Source organism: Ornithorhynchus anatinus, chromosome 14, assembly GCF_004115215.2.
Source record: "Ornithorhynchus anatinus isolate Pmale09 chromosome 14, mOrnAna1.pri.v4, whole genome shotgun sequence".
Classification (NCBI taxonomy): domain Eukaryota; kingdom Metazoa; phylum Chordata; class Mammalia; order Monotremata; family Ornithorhynchidae; genus Ornithorhynchus; species Ornithorhynchus anatinus.
Window position 1 is genome coordinate 26,967,705 of NC_041741.1, and position 27,441 is coordinate 26,995,145.

Below are 27,441 nucleotides of genomic sequence, written 5' to 3' on the forward strand. Positions count from 1 at the left end.
AGTGTCTACCTCGCCCTCTCGAATGTAAGCTCCCTGTGGGCAGGGAACATGTCTCCCAACTCATGTAGGGTACTGTCCCAAGCGCTTAGTACTATCCTCTTCACGTGATTAATTAAATGCACTCTTCCCATTTTCTTCGGCTTGATGGATATCTTGGTTCGGGAAGTGTGTTTCAGACAGATATTTCTGTTCTTTTAGCCTAGTGTTATGGGAAGAAGTAGGAGTGAACTGGACTAGAAGGCAAGGAAAGGGCAAATATTGATTGGTGTGAGTAGAGCCAATATAAATTTTGGGGTTCAAATATATGTTTTTTCAAGAGTAATGATTTCTGAAAACAATATTTAAGATTAGAATTGGCTCTTGCAGATCAGTCAGGGGAGGGATAGAGGAGTGATTGTGTCTGCGGATATTCATCCATATCTGAAAATATTGAGGATTTTTTTATGGTCTTTGTTCAGTGCTTACTATGTGTGAAACATTGTCCTAAGCACTGGGGTAGATAGAAGTTGAACAGGTCAGAAGCAGCCCCTGCCCGACGTGGGGCTCACAGTCTAGGTAGGAGAAAGAGCAGGTTTTGAATCCTTAGTTTACAGTTAAGGAAACTGAGGACCAGAGATATAAGTGACTTCCTAAGGTCACACAGCAGGCAAGTGATGATGCTGGTATTAGAATCTAGATCCTCTGACTCCCAGGCCCATGCTCTTTCCACTAGGCCATACTCTTTCCCGGGATTAATTCTGCTATGATTAACTTTTAGATATAATTTGCCTATTGTCCCAACTCTGCCACTTTTCTGCTGTGTGACCTAGGCCAAGTCACTTAATTTCTCTGTGCCTCAGTTACTTCATCTGTAAAAATGGGGATTAAAAAAGGTGAGCCCCACGTGGGACAATCTGATTGCCCTGTATCTACCCCAGCACTTAGAACAGTGCTCAGCACATAATAAGCGCTTAACAAATACCATCATCGTCGTGATTATTATTATTGAATTGGTATAAAGTCACTAATAATAATAATATTGGTATTTGTTAAGTGCTTACTATGTGCAGAGCACTGTTCTAAACGCCGGGGTAGATCCAGGGTAATCAGGTTGTCCCACGTGAGGCTCACAGTCTTAATCCCCATTTTTCCAGATGAGGTAACTGAGGCACAGAGAAGGTAAGTGACTTGCCCACAGTCACACAGCTGACGAGTGGCAGAGCCGGGATTCGAACCCTCTATCTCTGACTATGCTTTTGTAGGCAACAATGAAGCACTCTACCACGCAATCTAGATTTCTTCTCTAATGTTTTAAAAAGTAAGCTTCCTTCTTCTGAACATGATCTTTCTCCTGAAGAGGTCATGCTAGAAGAGCTCTTCTGAAGGATCACTGCAGTCTCTCCCTATCCTCTTTTAGTTTCCGATTTGGGATATAGCTAGGCTTCACCGTTGTTGTGATCTATAGTTTGCAAACTCCTCATGGGTAGGAAACGTGTCTACCAACCCTGTTGTATTTTTCTTGACCAAGGGCTTAGGACAGTGTTCTGCCCACAGGAAGCACTCAGCAAATTCCACTGAATGAATGATTGTGACCGAAAAGCTGGTTTTAAAGTAGTTTACTTAGTACTTTACGCACAGTAAGCGCTCGATAAATGTGAATGACTAGTCCCCCTATGAAAGTCGTCAGAGAGGAAAGAAGTTTGTTTTTTGCATGAGTACTTATGTCTGTAAGGATTTATTGTGTTTTCAGTTATGGAGATTCTGTTCATTCAGTTGTATTTATTGAGTGCTTACTATGTGCACTAGGTGCACCGTCTCCCCTGATTAGACCGTAAGCCCGTCCAAGGGCAGGGGCTGTCTCTATCTGTTGCCGACTTGTTCATTCCAAGCGCTTAGTACAGTGCTCTGCACGTAGTAAGCGCTCAATAAATGCTATTGAATGAATGAATGAATGAATGTGCAGAGCCCCGTACTAAGCGGTTGGGGGAGAGCGTTGTTTTAATGAGATGTTCTTCCCCTTGACTCTATTTATTACCATTGTTCTTGTCTGTCTCCCCCGATTAGACCGTAAGCCCGTCAGAGGGCAGGGACTGTCTCTATCTGTTGCCGATTTGTACATTCCAAGCGCTTAGTCCAGTGCTCTGCACATAGTAAAGCGCTCAATAAATACTATTGAATGAATGAATGAGAGTATAATATAATAATAAGTGGACACATTCCATTCTGCCCCAGTAGACTAAAACAACTCTTGAATCCTTGACTAGTTGTGTTTTAAAGACAGAACATTCCATTATTTTCTGCCAAATCCTAGCCAGAATGATTGGACAGGGCTTGGAGCCAATTCACTCTAAGTTTTCAATGTCGAAGGAATTAACGGTCTTTTAAACCTGGTGACATTTTTAATGAATCGCTTTGTAGGGGAAGCCCGTAGGGACGCCGGATGCTGGAGCGTATTTCCGTGTGCTGGCGGAGCACGGCGTGTCTGCTTTGTTCACAGCCCCGACCGCCATCAGAGCCATCCGCCAACAGGACCCTGAAGCCACCTTGGGGAAGCAGTACTCTTTGACGAGGTGAGCTCAGAATCCCCCTGCACAAGTCACAAACCGACACAAACATTCACGCAAAGCAGATTACATCTGAAAGAGTTTTTCTCAGCCAAGTGATTTTTTTTTTTAAGTCCTAGGCTACCATCCTACAGTGCATTTTAGATGTCCTTGTAATGGAATTTGAAATTCCACTGGGCCAGATTGTAGTGAATATGACCATTAAGGGTTGTGTGTAGGATAGAATTTGGGGCTCTCTGAGATAGAAAGAACAGGTCAAGAAGGAGAAGCTAAGTGATTTTTTGGCCAATCTTCATGATCTGTAGTGGGATGGCTTTAGCTAGGATGTCGCAGGATTAGGGTACAGTCATTCTGCTGGTTGGCCAGGATTTTTAAAAGTGTTCCGAAGCAGCATGGCATAGAGAAGCAGCATAGAATAGTGGATAGAGCACAGGCCTGGGAGTCAGAAGGTCATGGGTTCTAGTCCCTGCTCTGCCCCTTGTCTGCTGTGTGACCTTGGGCAAGTCGCTTCACTTCTCTGAGCCTGTTACCTCATCTGTAAAATCTGTACATTGAGACTGTGAGCCCCATGTGGGACAGAGACTGTGTCCAATCCAATTTGTTTATATCCACCCCAGTGCTTAGTTCAGTGCCTGGCACATAATAAGCACTTGACAAATACAATAATTATTATTATAATCATTATCACTTTTATTATTATTATAATAAGCAGAACAGGACAGGAGACAAAACACTCAAGGGCTACTCAGAACAATTGGGATTGTTCTTTTGTTAGTGGCCTTAAGAGTTGGGTACAAATGGACTCAATACATCCTTTCATGGCCCAAGGAGAACCTGGAATCTATGTCAGACTGGATGTGTGAGTGTGTGTGATATGATTTTTAAATGTAGTTTTATATGTACATTTGAGCTTAGTTGGATTGGAATTCCATTTAATTTAATGGAATCGCTTTACAAGTCATTTTGACACCCTCACAAATTTTGAAGTGGAACTTGATTGCATTATTATGAAATTCTGCTATGACCTCTCCATTAATATTATTAGAGACTGAATCTTTGAGGTTGTTTTTCAAGCCTTTATGATAACTTAGAGACTTTTATCAAACTTCATTGATCCCACTAAAGTATTCATTTGCTTCGGAAACTTTTCTTACGAAAGCAAGCTATTCTGTTGAGCAATTTGGAACACAGTAGAAATCAGTCAGTGATTTAAAACGCCCATATAAATCTAAATGCAGACTGAAATTTAATTGAGAGAATGATTCACACAGGAAAAATGAGTGTTTTACTTGTTATAGGCAGGATGGCAAATCGATAGTACACAGATACATAAATCATTGGAAGAATGACTTCATATTCAAAACATGTATTTCTTTTTAATGCGTTAAAAATTCTTCCTTCATGTTTTGTTTTTATTGCTGTGATGGATTTTGGCGAACGTCATTGTTGAGTGTTATAGGTAATAGAGTACACCATTCTCTGAGTTGGAGAGCACTGATTGATGTGAATTCATTTAGGCATTAACTTGTTTGGTTTTATGTAGAGATGGTCCCTGTCATTTTAAAGGAAATTTGTGCTGGATTTGATCCTTGGCCTCCTGCAGTTGCTGTTTTACAGCTGTCTGCCAAATCCGTTGTCTTCCAAGTGCTTAGTACAGTGCTTTGCCCATAGTAAGCCCTCAACGAATACAGTCGGTCAGTCATATTTATCGAGTACTTACCATGTGCAGAGCACTGTCCTAAGCACTTGGCATAGTACAATGCAACAAGAAATAGACACATTCCTTGACTACAGTGAGCTTACAGTCCAGAGGGGGAGATAGACAATAATATAAATAAATAAATGACAGATCGGGACATAAGTGCTGTGGAGCTGCGAGGGGGCGGAGAATAAAGGGAGCAAGTCAGGGCAATGCAGAAGGGAGTGGGAGTAAGAGGAAAGGAAGACTTGACACTCTGGTAGTTGAAGCAGAGTTGCTCGTGGGTGCTGGATGAGGGCCTTGGATCCCAGGATTACGAGGATTGTGTTCCCTGCCTGAATCTGACTGGAAAATACCTGCTGGGGCACCCTACCGTGATCGGGCCCATCATGAAGGAAAGGTGACCACTTGGGCTGTCTAACCTGCTCTCGCCACTTCTGGAGAGTCCCAGACTTTGGTTCTGAGGCCCTCCAAATCATTAGCTACCATCAGCTTCTGCCATAATGGATTGAACCCCCAGTCAATCAGTCAATGTTATTTGAGTGCTTACTGTGTGCAGAGCACTAGACTAAGCTCTGGGGAGAATACAGTACAGTAGCGTTCATTCTAGCGGGGAACTGCCAATCTAGTAGGTAGTAGCTTAGAGTCCAGATAATAAAAGAAATACTGGCTTTGGACTTCTCAACATCAAATACAGAAGTTTTCATGAATTCTAAGCAAGCGTTAAAATCTACCTCTTGGACCTGAAGGTTTGTCTTTATTTTTTACAAAATGGATGTCAAGAATGCCAGATTTAGTAGGAGCCAAATCAGGTGTCGCCATTGAAAGCATTCAGCCAGCTGTTATTGTTTGTGATTGTGTTAAGTTGTTGTTTTGTCGTTGGTATTGTCATCAATCGTATTAATAGAGCACTTGTGGGTGCTGAGGGTGGGTGAATAAAGGGTAAAAATCCAAGTGCTATAGTGTCATGTAGCAATATAAACTAGGGCTTAAAAAGTTATCCGGAGGGGGGAGAATAATTTCTATCCATTCTTGAGGATGAATGTTAGTGCGTTTTCTCTTTTATTTCAGATTCAAAACCTTATTTCTGGCTGGGGAACGCTGTGATATCGAAACACTGGAATGGTCTAAAAAGGTCTTCAAAGTACCTGTCCTGGATCACTGGTGGCAAACAGGTGAACATTTCCAGTAGAATCACTAAATTGCTTGGTACAGGTCTTCAGTGCTTGCGGTGTTAATAACAACATCAAGAAGGGCAACAACTAATGTCAGAGTTCCAGGAGAGTGAAATCAACACAAAATCATTTCAGCATCAAAAATCAAAAAAAGTTGAAACTCCCGTAGACCAAATGGAGTAGGAGGTCTCTGCAGCAGGGTGGGAGACAGGTGATCAAATTTGCTGGCTGTCCATGGTAAGGGAACTATGTTCGGGGATTCCACTTCCCCACAGCGATAAAGAGAGACAATCCCTGCCCACAACGAGCTTATAGTACAGAGGAAATAATGATGGTATTTATTAAGCACTTACTATGTGCCAAGCACTGTATTAAAAGCTGGGGAGGATCCAAGCAAATCAGCTTGGACATAGTCATTGTCCCACCTGGAGCTCACGGTCTCAATCCCCATTTCACAGATGAGTTAATTGAGGCCCAGAGAAGTTAAGTGATTTGCCCAAGGTCACACAGAAGACAAGTGGCTGATCCGGGATTAGAACCCATGACATCATGACTCCCGGGCCCGTGCTTTATCCACTTTGCAATACTGCCATGGTATTGGACATGTCACAGTACACGTGCTACTTTTTTGTGGGGTTTCAGGAGAATATAATAAGGTATTTGTTAAGCACTTACTATTTGTCAAGCACTTTTCTAAGCGCTGGGGTAGATACAAGGTAATCAGGTTGTCCAGGTGGGGTTCACAGTCTTAATCCTTAAGGTGAGGTAAGTGAGGCACAAATAAGTAAAGTGACTTTTCCAAAGTCACACAGCCGATAAGTGGCGGAGCTGGTTTTAGAACCAACGACCTCTGACTCCCAAGCCTGTGCGCTTTCCCCTAAGCCACGCTGCTTCGCTATCAATATATCATCCTCACATCAGAGAAGAATTGACTGCGTGTGACTTGGAAAATCTGTGGTGTGCTTATAATCATGGAATCAGTTTCATTCAGTTTCATCCCTGGAGTTGATGTTTGTATTGTTTCGGGGGACTCAGTTACCCCCAGTTTGAAATGCTGTTACCTAGTTGCATGTATAGGGAAAAAAAATGCCATTGGCTTCTAACATTTTGTTTTCCCCAAATCAAACAGCCGCCATTAACATAAGGCACATAATCTTACCAATGATTTGAGAACATGAAGTCCATAGTTAAGCTCCCCGAATCCAGATAATGGAAGGAATAATCTTTAAAGCAAGTAGGGTGCATTTAGCCTTTGAGAGGAGAAAACTGTTTAAAAATGTTAATCCAGTTGCGGACAATTTTACATAAATAAAATAGTAATAATCTAATCAGTCTTTTGCAGATTTACAGTATTATTACGTTTAAAATATTGAAAGCTTTCAAGATGATTACTGCCCACGAAATACTAAGCACAGAGATGTATAATTTTCATAACCTGTTTGTACTAAGCCCTCTCTACTGCAGCAGTTGCATGTTGCTGCAGAAAGAACCGAAAAAACCCTCCATAAATCAAAAGTCCAATGGATGGACTTTTGGGATGGAATGCACCTCTGAGGAGTTAAATGAGTAGACTCTCCCAATCTGAGATTTCTATTTTCAAAAATGTCCAGGAAAGAAGATGGCACAAGAATTCGCCTTTCAAATCCCTCCGCATTTCCCTCATTTGTCTCTGTTGATGTGCCCAGAATTGAGTGTAGATATTTAGGCAGTAAAAAAAATTCAAATCAGACACCCAGATTTTGCCCCAAATAAGTTTTAAGTTTCTTTTGTAAGTGGCTATCTTTTGTTTCCACACCACCTGTGGTTAGAGCTGATCTGTGTGTGCCACTGTGGTGTAAAGATTGATGCCAGATCCTCACATCCCGCTGCATTGTTTGCAAGCAAATCAATCATTCAATAGTATTTAGTGTTTACTGTGCATGGAACACTGTACTAAGCACTTGGGAGAGCACAGTCCAACAAAATAATAGTGGCATTTGTTAACCGTTTGCTATATGCCAAGCACTATACTAAAGCACTGTACTGTGCTTACGAGAAGCAGCACGGCTTAGTGGCAAAACGTGGGAGTCACGAGGTCATGGGTTCTAATCCTGGCTCCACCACTTGTCTGTTTTGTGACTTTGGGTAAATCACTGCACTTCTCCGGGCCTCACTTACCTCATCTTGAAAATGGGGATTGAGACCGTGAGCCCCACGTGGGACAGCCTAATTACCTTGTATCTACCCCGGCTCTTAGAACGGCGCTTGGCACGTAGTAAGTGCTTAACAAATACCATAATAATAACGATAAATGCTGGGGTGGATACAAACAAATCAGGTTGGATACAGTTTTGATCCCACATGGGGCTCACAGTCTTAACGTCCATTGTGCAGATGAGGTAACTGAGGGTTAGAGAAGTGTACTGACTTGCCCAAGGGCACACAGCAGGCAAATGGCAGGTCCTTTTGTCTCCCAGACCTGTGCTCTATCCATTAGGCCGTGCTGCTTTTCAGACATGTTTGACTCTTGCTAGGCAAATGGATTGGTCCCATGTCAAACCTGCCTCCATTCTTGAGTGACTTCTCAGGATCTTGATCCTCGCAGAGCCTTTACTCAGGTGAATAGTGTCCCTCCCAATCGGTGAGCACTGTGCTAATCGTCACACTCAGTGTTCTCCCAACATCACACCATGGCGTTGAATCCTTTGAGACTTTGTGTTTCCGTAGTTCACTCTGCCCTCCTTGCTTTCCGTGTCCCCACTCGGTTTTCCGTACGGGCGCCTCTCAGGTGTCCTGTTGGAATCCAGTCTTCTCACGTGTCCTGCCCAGCAGAACCGATGCTGGCAGCATTGCTTCATTGCTGGTGAGCCGACTCGTTCCGGGACGTTGTGGTTGGTTGGCTTGTCTTGCCAGTGATGTGGAGCTTCAGCTCGTTAGGGTCAGGGAACGGACCTGTTCATTCTGTTGTACTGTACTCTCCACGAATAATTTCACATGGTATAAAGTAATGATTGGAGTACTGGTTGAGTGCTTATTACGTTTCAAGCATCGTAGTAGATACCAGAGAGTCAAGTTGGACGTCGTCCCCATCCCACGTGGGGCGAAGAGGGTAAATAGGACAAAGAGCAGATATTGAATCCCCATTATTCAGATGAGGAAACTGAGGCCTAAAGAAGGGAAGTGACTTGCCTAAGGCACACAGCAAACAATTGGCAGAGTCAGGATTAGAACCCTGGTCTTCTGACTCCCAGCCCCTTACACTTTTTCCACTAGATCATTCAGCATGGCGTAGTGGAAAGAACACGGGCTGGGAGTCCAAGGTCATGGGTTCTAATCCCAGCTCCGCCACTTGTCTGCTGTGTGACCTTGGGCAAGTCACTTACTTTCTCTGTGCTTCATCTGTAAAATGGGGATTAAGACTGTGAGCCCCACGTGGGTCAACCTGATTACCTTGTATCTACCCCAGTGCTTAGAACAGTGCCTGGCACATAGTAAGTGCTTAACAAATACCATTATTATTATTCTCTAAGTGCCGTTACCCATTAAGGAAGGGAGGATCATGGCTCCATTTTGACCATCTAGGCCAGGACCCAGATGAGAACATCCCCCCACTCTCCCTTGACAATTGCAAATTGTTTTGTCGGATAGCCCTGTGACTTGGTATCACCAACTATGATCCCAGGCTACTATTGAGTGCTTACTGTATGCAGAACACTGAAGTAAGTGCTTGGGACTGTACAGTAGAGTAATAGACACATTCCTCGCTTAGGCAGTTTTGGCTTACCCCTGTTGCCTCTTAGTATTAATTCTGTAGCGTAGGAGTTATAAATTTAGGACTCATCTCTAAAGCAGCTCATATGCTATTGTCATTTCCTCTGTACCCATTTTTTTCAGGAAACGAGCATACCTAACCTCAAAGGCAGGATTCACAAATAATTACATAATATATACAGTTATAGCTAATATACTGTATTGAAATCATAAGTATATCATAGGATCTAATATATCATAAGTATAAGTTGTATAATAAAATCAGTGATATGGAATCACACTACTCATTTCCACTGACCTTTGTGCTATTTTGTATGTTTACATTTTATATCTGAGATTTTGGTGAAAGAATGAACTCCTTTGACTCATCACACATTTCTGCCATCCCATTTTTCATATTATTAAACTTGAATGTTTGAGGTTCAGCGATCACTTCATTGGAGGACCTAATCCTTCTGTTGCTCAATAAACATGATTGATTGATCGACTGCTTAATCTGTGCTGAGCTCTGTACTAAGCCTTTGGGAGAGTACCGTGCAACAGAGTGGATCGGCCAGTTCCTGCAGACAAGGAGCTTGCAGTCTAGAGGAGAATGCTGACTAGAGAAGCTGAATGAAGCTGAATGATAAAACGTAGATGTTTTTCGTGACAATATCACTTCTTTGCCAACAGAAACCGGATCTCCAATAACAGCATCGTGCATAGGTTTGGGGAATACTAAAACCCCTCCCCCAGGACAGGCTGGAAAACCTGTCCCCGGATACAACGGTAAGCGGTGATTATGTATTCCAACTAGATATTTGAAATGGGCAGAAAAAGTATCAGTAATTAGAAATTTAATCTCATTTGTTATTCTTTGTTTACCGACACGATTATCAGCTTTATAGGTTGAAATACTATGATTATCCATCATCGTGCAGCGTGGCTCAGTGGAAAGAGCTCGGGCTTGGGAGTCAGAGGTCTTGGGTTTGAATCCCGGCTCTGCCACTTGTCAGCTGTGTGACTGTGGGCAAGTCACTTAACTTCTCTGGGCCTCAGTTCCCTCATCTGTAAAATGGGGATTAAGACTGTGAGCCTCACGTAGGACAACCTGATTACCCTGTATCTACCCCAGCGCTTAGAACAGTGCTCTGCACATAGTAAGCGCTTAAATGCCAACATTATTATTTCATTGTGAAATACTCTGGGCTCTGTTCTATATAGTTCTCTTCTCGTTTGAGGCATAGTCTAAATCGCACCAATACAGCTATCTTTGATTCCATCAACTGCAGCACTGTTTATGTTTATTGTGGGCAAATGGTGTCTTTTTTGGTGGCTGTGGGGAAATGAGAAACAGTTCTGCGACTGCCCGATTTCCTCATCCCTGGAGGGATTACATGGAAAGTGAGGGCAAGAAGTGGAGGAAGAAGGCACTTTAAAGAGAGTGCTTAATTTAACTCAGTCCACTCTCTACATCCACTTGAATGGTTCTGTTAGCTTTTTATCAATCAGTCAATCAGTTATTGATTACTTACTGTACTGTATTACTTATTAAGCCCTCGGAAGAATACGATATGAGTTGGTAGACATGTTCGCTCCCCACAGTAAGCTAGCAGTATTAAGGAGGAGACAGATAATAAAGGGAATAAATAAACTATGGATATGTACATATGTGCTGTGAGACTGAGGGGGAGGGGTAAATAAAGGATGAAAAACCAAGTGCAAAGGTGATGCAGAAGGGAATGGGAGAAGGGGAGATAAAGGCCTAGTCAAGGAAGGCATTTTGGAGGAGATGTAGCTTTTAATAAGCCTTTGAAGGTAGGGAGAGAGATCGTCTCTTGGATAGGAAAAGGGAGGGCAATCCAGGCCAAAGGCAGGATGTGGGTGAAGGAAAGGAGGTGAGATAGATGAGACTTTGACATTAGAGGAGCAAAGTGTGTGGGCCGGGTTGTAGTGGGAGAGAAGTCAGGTGAGGTAGGAGGGGGCAAGGTGATCGAGTGCTTTAAAGCTTATGGTAAAGCATTTCTGTTTGATGTGGAGGTTGATGGGCAACTACTAGAGGGTCTTGATAAGTGAGGAAATGTGGACTGATGGTTTTGATAGGAAAATGATCTGGGAAGCAGAATGAAATATGGACTGGAGTGGGGAGAGACGGGAGGCAGAGATGTCAGCAAGTAGCCTGATACACTAAATAAGGCGGGATAGGACAGGTGCTTAGAGTAATGTGGTAGTTTGGCTGGAGGGGGTAAGGTGTATTTTAGTGATGTTGTGGAGATTGAACCGACAGGATGGGGTTCAGATTGAATGTGTGGGTTGAATGAGAGAGATGAGTCAAGGACAATGCCAAGGTTTGGGGCTTGTGAAGCAGGGAAGGATGGTAGTGGTACCTGCTTTACAGTAGAGTAATGTGGAAAGTTTAAAAAATGATCTCTCTTTCACATATTATTCTCATCAGTGTTTAAAAATAACACATTTAACTTCATACCCTCCTTCTGCTGTTTTAGGGATACTATGATACCATGGATGCTGGTTACATTGAGGGGAAAATCAGGAGGAGGACAGGGTTTGGGTGGAATTTGAGGAGTTCTGTTTGGGACATGTTAAGTTTGAGGTGATGTCAAGACATCCAAGTAGAGATGTTGTGAAGGCAGGAGGAAATAGGAGATTGCAGAGGAGGAGATTGATCAGGGCTAGAGATGTAGATTTTGGAGTCACCTGCATAGAGATAACAGTTGAAGCCTTGGGAGTACATGATTTCTCCAAGAGAGTGGGTGTAGATGGAGAACAGAAGGGGACACAGACCTGAGCCTCAAGGAACTTCTACAATTAAGGGGTGAGAGGTAGAGGAGAAGCCTGTGAAAGAGACTGAGAATGAGTGTCAAGAGAGATAGGAGGGAAACAGTAGAAGACAGTGTCAGGGAAGCCAGAGTTGGATAATGTTTCCAGGAGAAGGGAGTGGTTGGGAATATTGTAAGAAAGCTGAGAGGTCGAGTTTTAGGATGGAAGATTGTATTTGTCAAGAAGGAGATATTGGTGACTTTGGAAAGGACCATTTTGATGGAGTGAAAGGCGAGGAAGCCAGGTTGGAGAGGGTCGAGGAGAGGAAGTGGAGGCAGCGAGTCTAGCCAGCTTGTTCAAGGAGTTTAGAGAGAGAGGATTATTACCATAGGGAGCTGTTGGTTAAAGGAAGGGGTTTTTTTTTTTAGGATAGGGCAAAAGTGAACATGTTTGAAGGCAGTGGGAAAGAAGCCATTGGAGAGTGAACAGCTGAAGATGGCAGAGAGGGAAGGAGGAAGAAGCCAAGATCTGTGGTCGTTCTAGACCTCAGATCGTTTCTATTACTCTCCCGTGTGCTGATCTAAGTGCTTAGTACAGTGCTCTTCACTCAGTAAAGGCCGAATAAATACGATTGACTGAATGAGTGAATGATCTACAAAGCCTGTATAGTCAATGCATACTATGGATTGGTTGATTAGACTACTAGATGACTGAAAAAGTTTTCTCCCTTGTATGGGTAAAGCCACTGAAATGGCAGCAGCAGGAAGTGGGCTGAGCAGTGAAGGAAGGAGAAAGGTTTTCAACTTCCTAGTTATCTTTGGGACCAAAAAGATTCAGGAAATGGGGAACAGTAGTTCATACCATGCTTCCTCGTGCACTGCGTTCTAAACTCCTGTGGTTTTCAAGGCCTGCGCTTCACCACACCAGAGCTTGGAGTGAACGGAGGTCAATGTGTTTTACTCTCCCAAGCACTTAGCACAGTGCTCTGCACACAGTAAGCATCCAGTAAATACCATTGATTGAATTCAAGGCCAGGAAAAAGTGACAGACTGAAAAAAAGACAGAGATAAAAGTAAGGAAAACTGAAATGGAGAGGGGAAGAAGCATAATATCTGACTACCCCGTGAGGAAAGGGTATTTTCTTTGGAATGGTGTCTTCTGAAAATACTTAGTTCTGGGATTACTGTATATTTTTCAAATTTACAAGTTACAGGTAGGTTTTTTTTAACCTTTTTTTCAAGTGAGGAAGTTGATGGGATTGTTACTGAGGATTTGCAATTTGCCTTTTAAATTTTACCAAATTTCTAGTTCATTTATTCATTCCATCATATACCAAGTTTATTCCATTGGGGGAGACTTTATTTCCATCAGCACCCTTCCTTCAGTCACCCTGTTTAGAAAGGAAAGGTTGAAGAGTTCCCAATTTTTATACTTCACCCTGCCACCACCTATTGTTCCTTGGAAGGGCCTCATTCATACTTTCCAAGTTTTCATTTTTCTCAAAACAATCTCAAAATTATTGCCATTCTTATTACATGATTCTCATCTGGTCTCTCTTTAATTTTGCTTTGCAGTTATGATTTTGGATGATAACATGCAAAGAGTGAAGGCTGACACTTTAGGAAATATTGTGGTAAAGTAAGCAAACTTTCAAGACCTAGTTAACAGATTGCCTACTTTAAGGACTTCAAACTGATGGTTGTCACAAATTAAAAATAGAATGTGAGATGGTGAGGATATTTTTTTCTAATACTGCTTCTGGGAAATTCTGCCGTTCCGTATGCACAGCTGTGGCCCTACCCAAGTTAATATATATATATAAAAACCAGAAAAATCTGAAATTTAAGTCCTGTTCCCAGCCAACTTGACCTGCGGTTGGAGAAGTGGATGAGAACAGAGAATGAGTACTCAAACTAGCTGTATTGGATCTTGTTGTCCCAGAAATGTTTAATTTATATTAAAGTCTATCTCCCCTCTAGACTGTAAACTCTGCGGGCAGGGTATGTGTCTCCCAACTCTGTCATATTTCACTCTCCCAGTTGCTTCGGACAGTGCTCTGCACACAGTAAGCAATCAATAAGTAAGATTGATTGGTAGCTCTCACGTGTCCAGCTGCAACACTACTGCTTATGATTGGTTTGCAGTTAATTCTTCCACTCGGAAGAAATCCATAATTGCAATAGGGAAGGGCATGAGCGACCCTGACTGGTCCACTAAAAAGTGCCCCAACCAAGGATTAATCCAGAGTTCTAATTTGGCAGTATCCGAAGAGTGAAACCTAATTTCAAAATAGTATTTCATCAGTGCATATGAGTGCACTTTTTTCAACTTCTTTAAATGGAAATGTTAGTGAATTTTACACGGCTGAATCTGTCATTATTGAAGTAAGGAATGGTCTACTCTTCTTAAAGTGAAAAATATCTTTCACAGTCAATGTCAGTTCATTTCAGAGAGCTTCTTGGTGGGTTTGAAGGGCTTCTACCTGTAGCTTCCCTTTCTGCCTCTCCAATGGCCTACCGTTTTTTCCTTACATCAGACACCTGATCATTGGGTTCAAGTCAATGCACCAACTATCCCGTGGCCTTTCCGCACTCTTCTTCCTCTACAAGTCAGCTTGTTCTCTTCACTTCGAGCCTATTATGCATTCTGATTTCCTTGCATGAAATGTCATCGTGAGTCTTTCTGTCCTCTTTGGTTACAGCGCCTTGCCTTGAAAGAGCCTGAGTATTTCCACCGGCAGACTCTGCCAATACTTCATTCCTCCCTGCCGGTCAATGTACTGTCAAATCAGTTTCCCCTGATCAACATTTTCCTTTGCTGATTGCTCTCTCTTCCATGTAAGGTTGCCTCTTCCCCCGGGAGCCTTTTCAGGACTCTGGAAGAATCAGGAAGGATTCAAGAATTTGTATTTCCAAAAGTATCCAGTAAGAACTTTAAATCGTCTACTTCTTAGCTAATTAAATACTACTCATGGTATCTAGTAATAATCTCTACCTATAAGATTGTTAGACTGACAGCAATTTTTTAGAGGTTAAAAACACCTATGGGTCTTAATATTTTTTCAGTCTATAAAAATGGTATTATTTGTCCTACATTTCTCAGTGATATGCCTACACCTGTTAGGGGGGAAATGATCTACCAATCTATCTTAAATATTTTTAGAATGTCCCATAATCATCATAATGATAATTGCGGTAGTTGTTTCTGTAAGTCACCATGCAGCCCAAAGGGAGTGGTATGAGAACCAGAGAGAAACAGGAGAGGATAGGTGAATTTGTGGTGCAGGGAAGAAGGATGGGAAAGCCACCAGGAGCAAGCGATGGTGTGGTAAGGAAAGGGATAAGGGAGAAAGGAGTGGGGAAGGAATTTCTACTAATGACTGCACATAAAATGGGGCTGGGTGATTTACACTGGGGAAGCTCTGAAACCAAAGCCTGCTTTACGGTAGAGTAATATGGAAAGTTTAGAAAATTATCTATCTTTCACATAAGATTCTCACCAGTGTTTAAAAATAAGACATTTAACTTCATACCCTCCTTCTGCTGTTTTAGGGATACTATGATACCATGGATGCTGGTTACATGGATAAAGATGGCTATCTGTATGTTATGTCTCGTGTTGATGACGTGATCAATGTTGCAGGTCACAGGATTTCAGCTGGTGCCATTGAGGAGGTATTAATCTTGGTTATTAGTTGAAATGGGGAAAAAAAGCATGAAAGGGATAAATGACCGGAGACAGCGTATCTTAGTTTAGTGGTACTTGATTATTTTTTAAAAGAATCTACTTCTTAAAACCAAAGTCATGAAATGAAATATTTTTAATGAAATACGCATGTAGAGTGAAAAATGGCAGGCATAAATGATCACATCACACCCCTTTTTAGGTGGGTGGAGAGGAGATCCTTATTGTCATGCCAGTCCATCTCGTGAATATTCTTTTGCCCTTTGCCCTTTTTGTGTGCCGAGTCTGGCAGATAAACAAATGTAGAACAAAAAATGTGGGTTTTTTTCATTCTTTTAAGCTATGCTTGGATTAAGCATGTTTATTTTTGATATTTAAGCCATGAACATTCCATTGGTATTAAGGGATTTTAGCTTTTCATTAAATTTGGGAAGCTTATTAGTTGAAATTTACTCTGTAAACACAGGTAATAAATCCCTTTAGAGCTATTAAAGTGCACAGGATGAAGTGCTGTTTAAATGGCGAATAATGTTAAAGGTGGTGCAATTAACTCTTCAGGGAGGCCAGTAAGATGTTCGGGAAATATAATATTAAATGATAGGCATATTTATTTTCCTTCATACCTCATTGAAAAACTAATTATTCTATAGACTTAGGTTGTTTTTTTTCAATATAAAGGCCAGTCTAATCATATTCTGGTAAAAGAAGGCATTTCATTGACCAGTTTGTAGGTTCCATATTATGGTTATTTATCATATTTTAAAATGATTCCTCTTTGATAAAATTCAACAGTAAGATTTTTAGCTGTATTTACTTTACTCTGCCGCTTGGGCTTAAGGGAATTTGAAACCAATTCTAATATTTCTTTAATGTCATGAAAATGCACTTAAACCAAAAGTAAAGATTTCCCCAGAATACAAGGATTTTTGCCTAATGACAAAATAGTGTGGGTTAGAGCTATGCTAATTTAAGAATCTCTTACCGAAGACCTGAGATCTACTAGGGTTCATTCTAGCTCCATTTGATTCTCACTCTGGGCTAATTTTTTGTTAATATTCATTAGGTGCTTACTATGTACCAGGTACTGTACTAAGCCCTGGGGTCTGTTTATTGTTGTATTGTGCTCTCCCAAGTGCTTAGTACAGTGCTTTGCACACAGTAAGCTCTCAGTAAATATGACTGAATGTATTAATACAGGCTAATCCGGTTCATGTCCCTTGTGGGGTTCTGAGTCTTCATCCTCATTTTACGGATGAGGTAACTGAAGCCCTGCCAGTCTCTTGCTGTGTGACTTTGGGCAGTCACTCAATTTCTCTTTGCCTCAGTTTTCTCAACTGTAAAATGAGGATTCAAAACCTGTACCGCCCTGTTTCTTAGTCTGTAAACCCCACGCGACACCACATAAGTTTTCATTTCTGGTAATTTCCCCTAGAGGTAAACTCGTCCTCTAGACTGTAAACTCTTGGGGAAGGAACATGTATTCCAACTCTGTTGGAGTGTACTCTCCCTAGTGTTTATAATACAGTCCTCTGCGTACAATAAGTGCACAATAAATACCATAGGGGATGATGGCGGTAATTTCTAGTGCCATCGGAGGCCACTTTAGCCCTTCCGCCAATCCCTCGCTCCCCTCCAGACTGTGCTGTTTGGTGGCTGTTCTGTCATTCTGGCAAGCGGCGTGGCTCAGTGGGAAGAGCCCGGGCTTGGGAGTCAGAGGTCATGGGTTCGAATCCCAGCTCTGCCACTTGTCAGCTGTGTGACTGTGGGCAAGTCACTTCACTTCTCTGGGCCTCAGTGACCTCATCTGTAAAATGGGGATTGACTGTGAGCCCCACGTGGGACAACCTGATTACCCTGTATCTACCCCAGCGCTTAGAACAGTGCCCTGCACATAGTAAGCGCTTAACAGAATACCAACATTATTCTGCTCCTCCCCGTCTCACACAAAATACAGTTACCCCTTCTTAGAGCCTGACCTTAGAAAAATTGGCTACCTAGAATCATTAAGATGTTGTAGGTAGCTCAGAAATATCTTCGGGATAATCCTGTCAAGGCCAAGCTTAGCTGTGCTTTATAGGAACTGAGGGGAAAGGAGTGGAAAATTGCCTGGGTTAATCAGGAAATGACAAATTGAGTCAGGTGTTGGAAAAACAATTTAAAGATCTCATAGTATTGAATTGAAAGGACTTAAAGTGGACCCTTCGTATAAGGTTTACAAAGGAAAAAATAAATGAATTCTCTAATGAGACTCTACAAATATAAAACCTCTGTTTCAAGACACATATTCATTCATTCAATCATATTTATTGAGCGCTTACCGTGTGCAGAGCACTGTACTAAGTGCTTGGAATGTGCAGTTCAGCAACAGGAAAGAGCCCGGGCTTGGGAGTCAGAGGTCATGGGTTCGAATTTCGACTCTGTACCTTGTCAACTGTGTGACTGTGGGCAAGTCACTTCACTTCTCTGTGCCTCAGTTCCCTCATCTGTAAAATGGGAGTGAAGCCTGTGAGCCTCACATGGGACAACCTCATTTCCCTGTATCTACCCCAGCGCTTAGAACAGTGCTCTGCACGTAGTAAGCGCTTAACAAATACCAACATCATTATCATTATTATTATTAAACATATGAAGTCAAAGATGGTAGTGTGAAATGCAGCTTCTGATATTGAAACTGTCAGGAGTTTGTATATTTAAAAGTAAATGAATTTTCTGCCTAAATGAATACAGGAACCATTTAGGAGTAAGCAGAAATCATTTAGGGGGATGTAAAGGAAAAAAAAATGTTGGAAATGAACATGAAAATATTTTTCAAATACTCTGACAGATGACCACCTGTTGAAGATATATTTCAGTGCCTCAGAGGTACGTTAGTTACCACGATAGGTTCGATGCTGCATCCCAGCAAAAGGCAGAAGGGTTTTTCTGAGGGGAGCACCTAAAGAGCAGTGGGGACAATTGGGACAGGCAAATTTGGTTGGGATTTTCTGCTGAGCCTGACGAATTCTTCCACAAAACCTGAATGCAGGTCAGCGAGGCCTCTCCCCATTGCTGCTTGTAGGAAAATGCAAAGGATTTGGGGAGGTTTTTGCTATTTAAAAGACTCGCGTTTGGAGGAAAAGGCATCGGCAGGTTGGAATTTTTGACTTTTTTTAGTTTGGCAGCCTGTGGCCAGGAAGCCCAGGAAATTGCCGTCGTGGCTGTTGGCAGCCACAGCATCTCAGCATTGCCATCTCAACATCTGCTGTCGTCTTGAGGACCTCTGAGAAAAACTAGGTTTCTTGCCTGCCTAACACCTCTGCGCCAGAAACAGTAGCAAATTCGTGTGCCCCGGCAAGCCTGCACAAGTCATTGTTTCCTTTGTTTCGTGCCCCCAAGTAAAGCTAAACAATTGAGTTACCGTAAACCCGATCTTGACAGCACTTAATTGAGCCTGATTTGTGTATATTTGGCACTGTTCCACACGATCTCAGGCTTCCTCACAAACAAGTTTTAATGAAGAAAAACATTTCTCTATGAAAATTAGCTAAGGAATTTGTCTTCATTATGGTTAGTTTTTATTGGCCCTGGGTTGTTGCAAAAGGATATTCCAAATTCACCAGCATTTTTCTAAAAGATAGCTATATGTTGTGTTCAGGTTTCCTGGCATGATAATAGTAATAATGATAATAACTGTAGTACTTGTTAAGCACGTACTATGCTTACATGATCATTAGGTTGATCGTGGTCTCTTTCCCACATGGAGCTGACAGGCCAAGGGGGAGGGAGAACAGGTATTGAATCCTGATTTTCCAGATGTGGGAACCGAGGCACAGAGGAAGTGAAATGACTTACCCAAGGTCACACAGCAGGCAGGCGGCGGAGCCGGGATTAGAGCCCAGATCTGCCACTTACCTGCTAACTCTTACCTGCCACTTGCCGTCCGTTCTTTTATGAGCTCGGTTAAAAAGATCACTCAGTGAAATCAATACCTATATCTTCTCCTGTTTTCATCACAGTCCCTTCTTTCCCATGGAACTGTGGCAGACTGTGCTGTCGTCGGCAGAGAAGATCCTTTGAAAGGTCACGTTCCACTAGCGCTGTGTGTTTTGAGGAAAGGTGAGAACTTATCACTGTGCTGTTGACTTGTGCTCACGCTTGAATGATTGGCTGGGTCTTGGGGTTTTCTGCCGCTCACAGTCTGTAATCTCTCACCAGGCATAAATACTAAAGAGAGAGAAGTTCAGGAACAAATCGTAAAGCACGTGAGACATACTATCGGCCCCGTGGCGGCTTTTCGGAGTGTGGTTTTTGTCAAGCAGTTACCGAAGACCCGTTCAGGCAAGATACCCCGGTCAACCCTTTCCGCCCTTGTAAATGGCAAGCCGTACAAGGTGAGTTGTCCGAGAGCTTCAGTGCTTGGTGTGTTTTAATCGGCTTGGGAGGCAAAATTTCTGTTTAGAAGCAGCATGAGAGACTTTGGCGTAAGAGCGGATTTCCGTTCTGATTACCTAAACAATAATGGATTTGTGATTAAGTGCAATACAGCAATCAGATTATTACTATGTAAATGATTTATATATATATATACACAGACACATTTTATATATATACATTTACAGACACATTTTATATATATACACAGACACATATATATATATTCTCTAGATATGTATGTATATATAATAGCCGTCTGTGTATCTATATGTACATATATATACAATATTGTTCTGCATTCATTCAATCATATTTATTGAGCGCTTACTGTGTGCAGAGCACTGAACTATGTGTGTTGTATGTGTGTGTGTGCATATATATATATATAAACTCTTAGTATGTATGTATGAGAAGCTGCGTGGCTCACTGGAAAGAGCACGGGCTTTGGAGTCAGAGGTCATGGGTTCGAACTCCGGCTCTGCCACTTGCCAGCTGTGTGACTTTGGGCAAGTCACTTAACTTCTCGGTGCCTCAGTTCCCTCATCTGTAAAATGGGGATTAAGACTGTGAGCCCCACGTGGGACAGCCTGATTCCCCTGTGTCTACCCCAGCGCTTAGAACAGTGCTCGGCACATAGTAAGCGCTTAACAAATACCAACATTATTATCATTATTATAGAGAAGCAGCGTGGCTCAGTGGAAAGAGCGGGGGCTTTGGAGTCAGAGGTCATGGGTTCGAATCCCAGCTATGCCACTTGTCAGCTGTGTGACAGTGGGCAAGTCACTTCACTTCTCTGAGCCGCAGTTACTTCATCTGTAAAATGGGGATTAAGACTGTGAGCCCCACGTGGGACAGCCTGATTCCCCTGTGTCTACCCCAGCGCTTAGAGCAGTGTTCTGCACATAGTAAGCGCTTAACAAATACCAACATCATCATGTATGTGTGCATATATTATATATATATATACACACACACAAGTTTATATACATATATATATATATATATAATCACATAGTATTTATTGAGCACTTACTCTGTGCAAAGCACTGTATTAAAAGCTTGGGAGAGTACACTATAACAGACACATTCCCTGCCGACAGTGAGCTCACAGTCTAGACCTCGTACAGCCCACACTCAAGCCATGTGCCGCGGCTCTTTCCAGCACCCTATTTCAGAACCCTATTAGATATTCTTAAAAGCCAAATTACTTGAGTCCTGTCCCTGCCTCTTTGCCCCAGGTAGCAGTTAAGCGATTCATTTTGTCTCAGCCATGGCCCCGCTATTAGCTATTTGCTGTCAGCCTGACGTGGAGTTCCTTCCTACCATTCCCGGCCCTCCTCTTAGCCACCTGTCAGCTTTCACGGTCATGCGGGCTTAGTCACTGTTTCAGCTGCGATGAGACACCACTTGCCTATCCAATCACCACTCCTTTCTCCCTTTCCTCACCAAAGGCGACACAGAGTTGGGGTGGGAGACAGGAGGAGAGGGGGCGGGAGAGTGGCTGAATGGGATTTTCTATCTTATTTGACCCCTCGTTTCCCAGCCTTTCTGTGACGCTTCTCCCAAGATCTTGCCAAAGTGGAGACCTGGGCCACGAGTCATTGATTGGGAAGAGCCGTTGTGGAAGCGAGGCTGGGGGTGGGGAAGTGGAACGATGTGCTGATTGGATGTAATGTCAGGCAGAGCATATAGATCCAGGGCAGACAGCATTGAGTAACATGATGCTTCTCATTTATTCATTCATTGTCATATTTACCGAGCTCTTACTGTGTGCAGAGCACTTTACTAAGTGCTTGGAAAGTACAATTCAGCAAGAAAGAATCTCCAGATTCTATGTATTGTAATCGTAATAATAATGGTTTTTGTTAAGCTCTTACTGTGTGACAAGCACTGTACTAAGCACTGGGGTGTATACAAGCAGATCGAGTTGGACACAGTCCCTGCCCCGTGTGGGACTCAGGGTCTCAATCCCCATTTTACAGAAGAGGTAATTGTGGCACAGAGAAGTGAAGTGACTCGCCCAAATGCATGCAGTAGACAAGGGATGGGGCTGGGATTAGAACCCACACACGGCCTTCTGATTCCCAGGCCCGTACTCTATCCGCTACATCATGCTGCTTCTATTCATTATTTAGATGAACGTTTGCCAATTCTGGTATTTTTATATGATCGATACTGTGTTGTTGGATTAATATTGTCTCCTATAATGACTCTGTAGTAAGGTGCCTCTAATAAAGACACAGTGGTTATTGGAGGACTGGGACTATGTTGATGTTTTATCCATCATTCACTGTGCCATGAAAAGTACTGCTATTTATGATGTTTTTGAAAACAACATTTCTCTTTACCTACAATGTCTTACTTTGGAAATCTTAAATGATTCTTGTAGTGTTGGTGAAAAGAAAATCAAGACGGCCTCAAATTCAGGTTTTAGGGGAGACTGGGACAGAGGGTAGGAAGAAGGCAGAGTACTTCAAAGGAATAGAAAGGGGCAGGTGAACTAAAGTTGTAATATCCCTCTGTTTCTTTCAGATATCTCCCACCATTGAGGATCCTGATGTGTTTAAACACATAGAAGAGGCAGTGAAGCAGAAGATGTGACAGCTGCATTGTGTGAGGACATTTTTCTGTAAAATCAGTCCTGAAGCTGAAGGTGGCTTTTTTTTAAAAAAAATTATTCTCAAATTACCTACAGGGAGAGATTAGTTCTATTTGAACAAAGCTACTGCTGCATTCTGTTTATAAATTCCTGGACCCAAATGTTTTAGATATTAAGTAGTCTTTTTTGCCATAAAAATTATGATCAGATGTGATCCATAAATGGGTAAGTGTTAGTTGTATGGTTGCTTGAAAAAAGGTAAAATCACATTACCTGTAGTTGCAGGTTAAAGGGCTTTGGTCATTGGGAGGATTGAAAGCTTTCCTTCTGAAAACTGTGATAATGATAATGATCATTAAAAACATTTATTGAGCTTGCACATGTTGCTTTCAGTGTTGCTTTAGTGTTATCAATATTAGACTATTATTACTAAATAGAAATCGTTTGAGGGTAAGCCCCTTGGTAATGCTTTTAAAAAAATTTTGCACCCAATCTTTCTTCAATTGGATGAGTCAGAACAAAGAGATAAAAGTTATATCCATAGGAGCCTTTTTTTTTTTTTTTTAGTTATCATCATGTGCCCAGACAGGTTTCCTTTAAACTTTGAATCACTATTTGTCTAGTACATTTTAGCCTATATATATTTGAGTTTAGAGATAATTGGATGAAGCACACACCGAGATGGAAGGTCAGGAATTGAATTTCCACTGGGAAGCAAACATAAATCTTCATAGCTAAATAGGAGAAAGAAAAACATTTTTAATAGACAAGAACTGAAAAAAACCAGTGATGTTATAGACCAGGAGATATTTATTTGTGTTTCTTCCTACTGTCCTGCCAATCTGGGAACCACGGTGACAGTGGCAAACTTTCTATATAGGACTATCTTTGGAGACACTAAAGACAAAGATAGGAATAAAGTAATGGAAAAAGCAACTGCAGTTAGAAAACAAAAAGATTGAGAATTTAGAGGATTGGTGGAATTCCTGTGCTTTCCTCTGCGGGCAAAAAGCGAGAGAGGTGAGCTAAGCATTCACTCAATCAGCGGTATTTATTGTGTGCTTCCTGCGTGCAGAGCACTGTACTAAGCACAAGAATGTCCTAATGTGAAAAGCATTATCAGTGATGGCAGCGAGTGACAATATGATCTGTTGATACTGATGTTACCACCCCTCTGGCCGCCGTGAGGTATCTATGGATCTGTGAGGAGTAATGACGTCTCCAGTCTCACCCCACATAAGAAGGGAATTCTGGAGAGATGGCAACAACATGCCAGTAGTCACCTCCACATATCTTCCACTAATGAAGGTGAGACCCCCTCATCACTTAAAAAAAAGCTTCCATCCCATGAAGGCATCACCTCTGTTGCAACTCTTTGAAGAAGTTACGGCACCAGAGCCATGAGAAGAAGAGAAGCACCCGGACTGAAGGTGTTTAAGCTGAAACAATTACACAGGGTTTTTCCCTCAGCATGTGAAAAACTGAGGACTTGGCAGAGAATCTCAAAGAGGCCACCCTCATCACAGTCTTCAAGAAGAAAGATGGAAGGCCAGATGTCTGTAATCATTGAGGTATGGCTGGTAAGATACTAAGCAGAGTCCTTGATGGGCTACCTAAGAATATTGTTGACTGGAAAGCACCAAGAATCACAGTTCGCTTTCAGATTGACAACATGATAGTAGAAATGGTCTTTTCAAACACGTCAGATCAATGAGTTAATCATATTTCTCGAGCACTATGTGCAGAGCACTGTACTAAGCTCCTGGGAGTGCACAACAAACAGAATTAGCAGATACATAAAAAGTTCAGGAAATAGCTACAGGAACTCGATATGGTTTTCATAGATCTTACGAATCAATTTGAAAAACCAGTAGACCTGGACTCTGGAAATTGCTCAGTAAATTTGGTGGGCCTAAAAATGTCATTAAGATTCTGAGACTACTTCATAACTGCATGGCTGGCTGAGTCAGAGCTGACAATGCCTCGTCCCTTTCCCAGTGGACCCAGTTATGTGACTTTATTATAGGCAGCCATGCAGGAAGAAGCAACCAGATACCTAAATGTGCTTTCACATTTAGAGACAGTAATTGAAGAATAATAATTTAGAGGATTGGTAAAATTCCTGTGCTTCATCAAGGGGCAAAATGTGAGAGAGGCAAGCCAAGCATTCCCCTAAGGGAATGTCCTCATGCAGAAAATATTTAAGCCCAGAGGACAGTTATCTCTATCTAACCTTAACAATCTTGGTGGTCAGGAGTAGTTCTGTTTTGTTATTTTTTTAGCGTGGCAATCTCTCTCCTTCCCCCTTCTGCTTCCTAAGTTTGAAGGCCCTAGTCTGCAGGGGGCTAGGCAGAGGCCAACTGGAAGCTTCTTGTCCATCCTAATTACTGGGGACTCGCATCCAGCTAAGGACACTCATAGCCATGGGCACTGAGCAAAGCATGTAAAGGCATTTAAAATAAAAACTATATATGTAGACACACAAAACCCAGTGCGTAGTACAGTACCTGGCACAGAGTAAATGCTTACATACCAAGACGATCAGGTGGGGCGCAGTCCATGTGCCCCTGGGTCTCACAGTCTTAATTCCCATTTTACAGAGAAGGTAATTGAAGCCCAGAAGAGTTAAATGATTTGCCCAGGGATACACAGCAGTAAGTGATGGAGCTGGGATTAGAACTCAGGTCCTCTGACTCCCAGGCCAGTGTCCTTTCCACTAGGCCACACAGCTTGTCTAGTGTTAACTGCTTTCTAGTATTAACAGTGGTAATGGCTGTTTGCAATTTTATTGCTAAATTTACACAGGCAGTTGATGTAAATTAGTTGTTCGAATGGTGTGATCAAGAAATAAGAGTTATTCCTTCCTTGTAGTTACTGTAAATCTGTGTTAACTTACGGATAAAAATCTAGCTTTAAATTGTATCATACCAGACACTCACTTTGAACATTTCAGCTAATATCTTAAACTGGAAACATGAAATGTCATCACATTACATGAGATTAAAAGTGTTAAGATTTCAAAAAATATTTTGGTTTTCAATTTTGTTGAAATTGCAAAATAGTCTGATATCATCTGTCTAACTTGGCTTAAAATAGCAGTGGAAAAATGGAAAAGTCTCCGCTGAAGAATTCGTCTTGTGAAATGTTAAAACCGAGGGGTAAGTACACTTGAAAAATTGATTTACCCATAGCTAAAAATCTGTGATAGTAGTAAAGGTATTATAATGAGTGCCTGCTGAGTGATCTCTTCTAGTGTTAATGAGGTGGTTCTCTCCGCATTTTGAGTGCATAAATGATATGGGAGTCCTGTTTTGGATGTATTAAATTTGAGGTGTCTGTACATCCAAGTAGAGATGTCTTGAAGGCAAGAGGAAATGTGAGACAGCAGAAAGGGAGGGACATCAGGGCTGGAGATATTAGAGATATTAGAGAAGCAGTGTGGCTCAGTGGAAAGAGCACGGGCTTTGGAGTCAGAGGTCATGGGTTCGAATCCCCGCTCGGCCAAATAGCTGTGTGACTTTGGGCAAGTCACTTAACTTCTCGGTGCCTCAGTTACCTCATCTGTAAAATGGGGATTAAGACTGTGAGCCCCACGTGGGACAACCTGATTCCCCTGTGTCTACCCCAGCGCTTAGAACAGTGCTCGGCACATAGTAAGCGCTTAACAAATACCCACATTATTAGATATAGATTTGGGAATCAGATGAGTATATTGCCCAAGATAAATATGATGTATCAGCATTAAAAAATTACAATGTTTCTACCGGCAGTGAGACTTTAGTGTGCAGAAAGAGTATTGGCCATCGTGGTTATGAAATTGTTCACTTTCACTAAAATGAAAATGCTTTGTTTATAAAGAACTCAGAACTAAAGGCTATGTATTTAAAACTGTTCTCTTGCTGATGTAATTAATTTCCTTGCAAAACCATTGGCAGTTTTAGATGTGTTTTGTTTACATTGTGCTTTAGATCCATTATATGTTTCATCATTGGACAACACACTTATATGTCATAGAAGGTAAAGTATGATAATGTTATTCATTTTTTATCAGTCCCAGTTATGCTTGCCTTGATTTTTTTGTGACACCAGTTTGAATAACTAAAAATTAGATGAAAAACATCTTACAAATGTTTTAATTTGGTAATGAGTCTGGCATTATGAAAATCTGACACATACCCAAATGGATAGGCAGAAATAAGAGAGTTCATCCATCAGGAGGATAGAGTGGGAAATAATTTCAAATGTGACTTTAATCCCAAGTGCCATCTGCTCTGTATGATTCCTCCATCCTCTGGAAAGTTATATGAGAATGTGACTCATTTTGGCTTGACATTTAAAGACAAACTGCTTGATTTGTTAATGTATAATTTTACCGCCCGGGGATGCAGAGTGACCTAGTAGTTTTAGTGTAAAGTGAATATTAGGAAACGAGAGCCTTTTCTGTTGGCCTATTTTCCCCACTCAAATGCTCAACACAATTTTAACTTTAAAAATCTCAATACAGAAGGGAGTCGAGATCAGCACACTTCTAATACATAAATTCAGGGCTCCCTCTGGTGGATCATTTTAATTTCATAATGTCAGATGTGCTTTTTTCGGCCCCCCCCAAGTTACAGAATTATTTGGAATTTATCATTAATTCTCCATTCGGGGGGTCGATTCAGTGAACCTCATCGAGTGAGGATCCAAAAATGTTACTATGATATGTAGTCACCCGGTAATATTTCAGATAGTAGATTTTGCATAGCAAAGAGTTAAAAATGAACCTAAACTCTTCATTAGAGTAGCTACAAAAGAGATTAACACCAGATAACGCTGGAA

At 41.8% G+C, this 27,441-nt stretch overlaps 1 protein-coding gene across 3 annotated transcripts in view; it reads left to right on the top strand.

The window, feature by feature from the left end:
• ACSS3 (acyl-CoA synthetase short chain family member 3) overlaps positions 1–22,999 on the top strand; it is a 94,422-nt gene extending 71,423 nt beyond the window's left edge. For all 3 annotated transcript variants that reach the window (XM_029079466.2, XM_039914092.1, XM_029079465.2), the window contains exons 8-16: positions 2,398–2,549; positions 5,314–5,417; positions 9,840–9,935; positions 13,499–13,562; positions 14,767–14,848; positions 15,476–15,598; positions 19,604–19,703; positions 19,803–19,978; positions 22,554–22,999. In XM_029079466.2, coding sequence (XP_028935299.1) covers positions 2,398–2,549; positions 5,314–5,417; positions 9,840–9,935; positions 13,499–13,562; positions 14,767–14,848; positions 15,476–15,598; positions 19,604–19,703; positions 19,803–19,978; positions 22,554–22,622 — 966 coding nt within the window. In that variant the 3' untranslated portion in view covers positions 22,623–22,999. The remainder of the gene's footprint in view (positions 1–2,397; positions 2,550–5,313; positions 5,418–9,839; positions 9,936–13,498; positions 13,563–14,766; positions 14,849–15,475; positions 15,599–19,603; positions 19,704–19,802; positions 19,979–22,553) is intronic.
• Positions 23,000–27,441: the final 4,442 nt, after the last annotated feature.